Consider the following 8,189-nt stretch of genomic DNA (forward strand, 5'->3'; position numbering starts at 1 on the left):
ACATGGTGCGTTCAAGTACACTCATAACCATCGGATATTTTTTTCTAATGTGTCACAGTAACGTGCAACCTGTTTGGGTGTTGGGTAAATAATACTTTTTGGTGGATTTAAATCCAATCAGTCCCGATGTGCAACTTGTATTTATCTGATTTTAAACATTTTCTTCTCGTTTACATAGTTTACACAGATGTTGTTTGTTTACGCAGCTTTAACTTATAGATGTTAATGCATTTGGCTGCAAAAACTAATATGAGCCTGAGTTTTGCTAAGGTGGCACTTGAAATTCAGATTTAATTTTAAATGTTCTTAATGAGAATATCTGCCTAAATTTGTATTAAGATGTTAAATCTGTAAAACAAATGTCTTAAATGTGATGTGTTTTTTTTTTTTTGTTCTTTAAAATACATTTTAGTCTGATTACATTATTTTGCTTCTGTTTATTTACTAAACCAATTTATCTAACAAATTCTCATTAAATCTTGGGCTTTCGTTGGCACTTGTATTATTTTAAATGTGTTGATTTTTCTCAAGTTAGTTAGTAAACTCGAAAGCTGCACAAAATCTAACAAAAGCGACTTTCATATTAACATAGATTCAAAATGCAGGACAAATATTAATTTCCCAGTGAGTGGTCTGAACTGTGTGGGGAGGATTTTGACAGTTTAAGGGTCCCACCAGGTTTATGTCTCTCAGTGTGTGTGTGTGTGTGTGTAGGTTACTGGTGTGTAGTGTTGTGATGGTCACAGCTCTTTTTTCTCTCGTTCCTGTCCCGTAGATGAGAAAACGTGCACTGACAGCGAGCAGGAGCTGGAGCATCACGACGAGCGCTGCACCGCCTCCAACAGCCCGGGACCTGAACCTGTGTCCCCCTACAGCTCCAGGTGTGAGGAGCGCGTGAGGGAAAGGCCCAGCACTGAAAAGAAGGATGACTCCATATTCAGTATAAGGAACCTTGAGAAGGACAAAGTGGAGAGCAGGCACAGGAAGGACACCACGGACGCATTGACAAAGGACTCTGAGGCTGGAGGCATCAGTGCCAGTAAGGACGCCTTCTCCCCTCTCGTGGTCCAGACCGAAAGCCCCTCGCACTTCAGCCCAGGCCACTTACAAAGCCTGGCTCTGTCTGGTCTGCACAGTCAGCAGTTCTTTAACCCTCTGAACACCGGATCGCCGCTGTTGTTTCACCCTGGGCAGTTTGCCATGGCCCCTGGAGCCTTTTCTGCTATGGGCATGGGGCATCTATTGGCCTCTGTATCCGGAGCAAGTGCTTTGGAAAATGGCAGCATCTCCGCCCAGGGCACAGGAGGAACTCCTAACCCCTTCCCCTTCCATCTGTCCCAGCACATGCTCGCCTCTCAGGTAAGGAAGATCATCCTGTTTGTCTCACACATGTAGAACTCCTCACACTTGAGCAGGACAGAAAGTTGGAGCTTTGGGTTGAGACTGTAGACAGAATTTACTTCTCCCTCTTAGAACTAAAGCTGTTAATATAAACCTCACCTTACACAGGGCTACACTAAGCAAAAGTTAATCTGGCTTAAATCAGAGCTGGGTTTCATGTAGTCCTGGAAATATGCATTATCAGTAAAGCTGAAGTTCATGTATGTGCTGCATGCAACATGTGGAACTTCTGTATGTTGGTATTAAAGCATGAGAATTTCATAAAAAGTCCAGAAATTAATATTTTTTAGCTTTGTTATCAGGCTTCTGTGGAAAAAGCTATTTGTTAAAAGAGTTTTACACTCAGAAGAGGGAAGTGTTATTGTTTGGTGTCAGGTCTGTCCTGTATCTACAATCTGTTTTAAAAATCTGAGGAGACTGATGTGTTTGTGTGTTGAAAAATGTATCAATATTGACATTCGACCACGGAACTGGAAATAGTGATCTATACAACTGTGACTCCAAGTCTTTCCTTTTTTTATATTCCAGGGCATCCCCATGCCTCCATTCGGAGGTCTTTTCCCGTATCCGTACACCTACATGGCGGCAGCAGCAGCAGCGGCCTCGGCCTCTGCCCTCCCAGCGACCAGCACCTCCAACCCGCTGTCCAGGAACCCCTTCCTGGGCTCGTCCAGGCCCCGGCTCCGCTTCAACCCCTACCAGCTCCCGGTGTCGCTGCCTCAGACCACCAGCCTGCTCTCCACTGGCCTGTCGGGAGGCCTCAACGCGGGCTCAGAGTCCTCTAAACCAGGCAGCAGGGAGACCAGTCCGGCCCCGGAGCACCACAGCAACCACAAGACAGGAGGCTCGAGTGGAAGAGCTGCATCCCCCAAAACCTCCATGAAGGACTCTGTGAATGAGCTGCAGAGCATCCAGAGACTGGTGAGCGGCCTGGAGGGCCAGAGGGAGCCTTCCCCAAATGCAGACTCTCCCAAGTGATTAAGACTCTCTGTTTCGGATGAAGACTTGGCTTGAATACAGAGGACAATAAGTGCATATGTCCTGTACAGCACATTACAGAGACTGGGATGAGGGTTTGACCGATGAGGGTCTATGAAGGCCGATTACTAATATCTTTCGGAACAAAGCTGCAGGTAGACAAAAATATTGTCTCTATGATTATATTTAACCTTTTTAAATTCACAAGTATTGAAGGTTTCCTCCAGAGCTGTCCTGTTGGAAAGGGTGGACAGACGACACTTCCACCGTCCTCAGACACCAAAACCATCCCTTGAATTTTATTGTTTGTAGGGTTAGAAGCTCTTAAAGTCAGACAACCCCCCCCTCCAAGAAACTCTGCAATATATCTCTACATTGATTTAAAAAAGAAAGAAAGAAAAGGAAATCAATTTAGAAACAAAATAAACAAAACGCACAAAAAAATAAAGACTATGGAAACAATTTAGACAATAAAGCACTAAATAATCTTCAAATATTGCTAAATAAGAACAACAACTCCAACCACTTCAGTTTGAGGACGTGTGACGTAGAGAACACTACAAAAAAAAACTGTATTGAATCAAACTTGATCATATCATTGTGTGAGAGGTGGACCACAGCAGGCCGGTATCGGCTCCAGATATCGGTGTTGAGCTGCCTGCAGCTCCGCGGCGCGCTGCGGAAAAAATGTGTTGAGTTGCGTTAACTTGAAGCGTTTGAGCATCCAGGCCTGCTTTAAAGCCCCGAACAGCAGCAGCAGCAGCAGCAGCAGCAGCACCGACAGGCAGGTCTGATCATTTCAAAAAAGGGATGGAAGGTGAACGTTCCGTCTGCGAGAGGAAGACAGAAAGAACCGCTTATCATTTCATGCCAGAAAAAAAAGAAAAAAAATCTTTCTGAACTATTTATGTAATTAAAAAATTCTGTAAATAAAGCTAAGATCCAAGAATATGCAATTGGTATTAATTTATTCAAGGTTGTATATTAGCGTGTATATATTTCGAATTGAGCTTTTTTTTTTTTTTTCTCCTTTCCTTATCCTTCCTCCTCCTCCTGCCCCAATTTTACATGAACATATACTGTAAATTAAAGCTATTTAGCGCTTGTTGGTTTGAAAAAAAAAAACTGTGTATGAAGCATCGCTGATTTTTTTTTTTTAGGAGACGTGTGTGCCATGTTTTAGTCTGCATCCACCGACAAATACAGAGGAACAGAGAGAGAGAAAGAGCTCCACATGGATTCAAAAACACCTCAGGTTATTTCACTCCAGCCAGGAGACATTCAAATCAATTCCTCCTTTGGGCGCGTCGTTCATATCTATTCATAAATATATTTAAAGATGGAAGTATCTTGTTTATGCTGGTTGTCCGGGTATTTTTTTTTTCTTTCTTTTTTTTTTGTTTTTGTTTTCTTTTTTTTGTCTCACAATTTCAATAAAAAATCGTTGTGCTGAACGCTTGTATGATTGTTATTATCATTATTATTATTATTATTAATGCTGTTGTTATAATCCACTTATTACAGAATAACCACTGTAGAAATTTATAGAGCATTTAAAAAAAAAAATAAAGTCATCTATGGTTTTACACACACAGGCCTACACACACACTCACACACACATATAGAAGACATATGGGGCAGGAGCGCCCTCTGTCGGCAGCACCTCCAACAGGACAGAAGCAGCTTCTGCATGTGGTTTACTGAATTTGATAAGAAAATATCAACGGGCGCAGTTTGCATGTTATTAAAAATACATTTAAATGACATGGTGAAATTTGTGGGTGAAAATTGTTGGTAGAAATTTTGCATTAAAGCTACAGCTATACATATTATATGTTATTATGTCAGGATTTACATGGGCGGTGGGGTTAAAGAGAAGGATTTTTCTTCTAGATATTATTTTGTGTGTATTTGTTGTGCAGCAGCAGCAGTGTGTGTGTATGTGTTTGTTATATTTATGTTCAATCGGACCTGTCTCCTGTCTCATGCTCGGCCCTCCAGCTCTATTCTGAGCAGCTCCTCAGTCACCGTCAATCAGCATTTCCTTCACTATTGTGTGCCTGGCTGTATTTTTAGAAAGAGTCGAGTAATGTAAGTATTTATAGGAAGTTTTCCTCTGCAGCCGGAGAGCAGCTTTAACTGCCGCCTGTTTAACTCGGCCTGCAGGGCAGCACATCGGCTCTCTTAATGTGGAACATAAATTCCCCATTAAACACGTTTTTTACGCGCAGAAGTAAATATTATTGCGGCTTTTTTTTTTTTTTTTTTACATGTCCAAACGCGCAGTAAGCGACACTAATCAGTATTATTACCATGTGTATTATTATTATGTGTGTTTTTTTGTCAGTTTTCTGAAAATGCTTTTGTGTTGTTCTCTACACCCATGCTGCGTAAAGAACACTTCTCCCCGGTGGAGTGTGTGTGGAGGCCTGAGTGAGAGCATGACGCAGCAGCAGCACTGTGTGTGTGTGTGTGTGTGTGTGTCTCGGTTTAAAGGGTTAAGCAGGGGGAGTTTAGGGCAGCAGACAGCCTTTTGTCCGGGACCCGGCGCCTGTCGCCTGCCTGCCGGCCACAGCCTCCACACCGCCCCGCTTCCTAATTAGAGAGCCCCCCTCCTCCTCCTCGTCCTCCTCCCCTTCTTCTTCATTTTCTTTTCTTTCTGAAGCGACAATCACAAAACTCTCATTCTATTACGGGGGCCATTGTTGCCACTCTGTTATCTTCAATTAACAGGGAGAGCGACTCGACCTCGCACTCTGGGAGAAAAAAGTATTTGTCTAAATCAATCAGTCAATGAGTGATCAATAGGCTCCTGTGGAGGCCCCGTGGATCATGACTAATGACTGGTGACGGCGTGGGGTAAAAAGGCCAAGATTATTCACAACTTGGTGAAATGATCAGTGCAGGTCTATGCTGTTATTGAAGCTTTTGTAGGCCAACAGGAGAAGTTCCACAGTTCATCTGAACTCAGGAGACAAACAGCAGCTTCCCTGCCTTCTGCTCTGCTTATCTGCAGCAGATATTTCAGAACATGCTGGGATCTGGTCTCACACCAGTCAGCCTGGCCCAGATTACACAAATATTCTGTTGCCTCTGGGTTTAAGGTTACTTATGTAACTGCATATGGGGAAACTGGTAGTTTATTAACAAGTTTTACATTTGTTTTTTCTTACATCTGCAAGTGCACATGTGATAAAATAATCCTAAACTGCATTATAAGGTTGAGCACTGGAGGATTTTAGAAAGGTGTCATTTTGGTGGAGAGTTAGAAAGTAACTAAACACACTTATTCAATTTAATATTGAAATTATTGTACTTTGTGAGTGTTTTTTTTATTTTTGTGCAACTTTACAGGCTACTTCTATTCATAGAAAAAGCAAATATATTTTATTATTCTGATAAATGTATTTAACATCTGCAGTGACTCTAAATGTGCACAAAAAAAAGCTTAAATATGATTGTTATGTATTAAAATATAAAAAGCAAAATACTTTAATTAGCAGCAATCTGACAAGAAACTGTTAAAAAATGCAGCATACATATGAATGTACCAGTACTAATACAATCATATTAAATGTAATGATGAAACACTCCATCTGACCAAACACATAGATACTGAGGAATATTTTATACTCACATACTTTAACTTGGTTAAATTCTGAATGGTACTTTTTCTTGTGAGTATTTCCTCTGCTTCTAATTCAAATCTAATGGTTCTTTGTAGCAATCACAGTATTTTAGAATGAAATCAGACAAACACAAGTGAGAAAAAAAGAAATTCTGCATTATTAAACTGAGCCCGACCAATATTTTTTTCGAAAGTTCAATTTTTTTATTGTTAAAAAGCTGCTTAAATAGGCGGTTGATCTTATGGGATTTGCGAGTTGCTTCATGAGATTATGATAAAGGGACATGATGGGGAAGGAAAAGGCTGCACGGAGCGCTCACCCTGATCACCCTCACAAACCTCCCTCTGATCCCTGCAGAGGACTCATTTGGATATTTGGAGGTTGAAACTTGTGCATTTTAAAATGAAAACAGCTCGAAGCCAATATATCACATTAATAATTAATCTCATAAAATATCATTGTTCTATTCTTGTCCTGCTGCTGATTAAACAGCATCCAGACACTGGAAGAAATTCTGCTGTACCTGGTTGCAGCAAGCTGATGAGATACATTCTGTTTGTGAATGAAGGGCCAGTATTGGCAGCATATATCGGTCTGACAGTGCTGGGAAACAGCCCAGAAACCTGTATGGTGTCTACAGAGTGTGTATTGTTATGCTGCAGCTCTGCAGGCTGCTGTCTCTGCTACTGACAGAGCAGGCGGCTTATTGGCTGCTCCACTCAGGTGCAGCCATTGCACTGGTCCACAGTGGAGCAACAGAGATCCAATCACAGACCTCTGTTCTGCTTCAGGAGGAGGCAGGGAGGAGGAGGAGGAGGAGGAGGAGGAGGAGGGAGAAATAAAACACACAGCCTGTAACCTCACTGTAACACTTCCGGGAGCCCATTCTTTACACACATACAGACACAAAGGCAGAAAATACAAAGAGAAAGTTTTTCATTCTGGTAAAATCAATTTGACGAGCTAAAGGGGAAAGTGCAGAATGCTTTGAGTTAACTTCAATCATGAGAGCAAAAGATCCATTAAAAACACCTAATAAACACACCTATAAAATGCAGCTATAATAGAGTACAGGCAGATCACATGGGCCACCAGAGCTGTACATTCAACATGTATGTATCTATATCATGAAAGACAGGGACGATGTGTTAACGATACTCATCAATAATCAGGTCAGATGAGTGCTTTCCAAGCAGCCAAAACAACACATGCAACAAGTCATGAGTGTGTGGGTGTGAGTGGGTGTATGTATTTGTGTGAGTCCTCCTTTTTTGGACAGTTTGGTGCTGCAGCATGCCGACCCGTCGCCCCCTCCTGGACACCGAGGAGGGAGAAGGAAGTCTATTGTGACCTCAGTCTGGAAGAGGCGAACAATAACAACACAAAGTCACTGCAAAGCTATCATCGCTCAAAGTGCACTCACGTCAACTGTGGTGTTTTGTTTTTGGTGTTTTATTCCTCATGCAACAATACATCACAATTAATTTCAACACTGACTTTTTAAACCAGAGTAACAAAGTGGTGACACCTGCAGACTGACACTGAGACGCATGTAGTGGACATCATACATATGGTGTTTCTGGGGGTTTGTTATGTAATATTTCAGCTGTCATCAGCAGATTTCTCCCCCCCCAAAAAAAGTGTTTTATATCATTGAGCTAGTCAGTGTTTTTGTTTGTTTGCTTCCGCTCAGGATCAACAGGGATTGGATCCATCCACACTCTGAGCTGCAGGGCAATGTGCTGCTCAGATGAACAGACAGTCCTCTTGCACTCATGCCTTTTTCATATTGTTTCTTGTGTCATACTTTCTACCTGTACAACACATCCATATCACACTTAAAGCCTTTGTTTGAGGTATTTTAAAAGTTTAGTGCAGGTATGTTTATGTATTTGTATGTTCTGTGCTGGTGTCCAGCCTCTTACACATGGTTCCACTGGTTCTGCTTTCAAAGCCAACGACCACTAGGTGGCACACTTACTTACTTTAGAACCATCACTGCATGACCGAAGATTGCTGCATGACTACAACATGTTGATTTAAAGGAGAACAACTATGGCCAACACAAGCTTCTGGCCTTTATAGTGCACTGATCCAACACACTCACTGATCTAAGTATTATGTTATCAAGTGTGACTATCTGTATCACACACATGGAACATTTTTAAAAAAATCAGGGAG

At 41.7% G+C, this 8,189-nt stretch overlaps 1 protein-coding gene across 2 annotated transcripts in view; it reads left to right on the top strand.

Annotated features, from left to right (window-relative positions):
- The window catches only part of tbx2b (T-box transcription factor 2b), a 9,491-nt gene extending 5,658 nt beyond the window's left edge, over positions 1–3,833 (top strand). For both annotated transcript variants that reach the window (XM_008276435.1, XM_008276437.1), the window contains exons 6-7: positions 776–1,359; positions 1,930–3,833. In XM_008276435.1, the coding sequence (XP_008274657.1) occupies positions 776–1,359; positions 1,930–2,379 (1,034 nt within the window). In that variant the 3' untranslated portion in view covers positions 2,380–3,833. The remainder of the gene's footprint in view (positions 1–775; positions 1,360–1,929) is intronic.
- Positions 3,834–8,189: the final 4,356 nt, after the last annotated feature.

The sequence above is a fragment of the Stegastes partitus genome, unplaced genomic scaffold, assembly GCF_000690725.1.
Source record: "Stegastes partitus isolate 25-593 unplaced genomic scaffold, Stegastes_partitus-1.0.2 Scaffold72, whole genome shotgun sequence".
In the NCBI taxonomy this organism is placed as follows: domain Eukaryota; kingdom Metazoa; phylum Chordata; class Actinopteri; family Pomacentridae; genus Stegastes; species Stegastes partitus.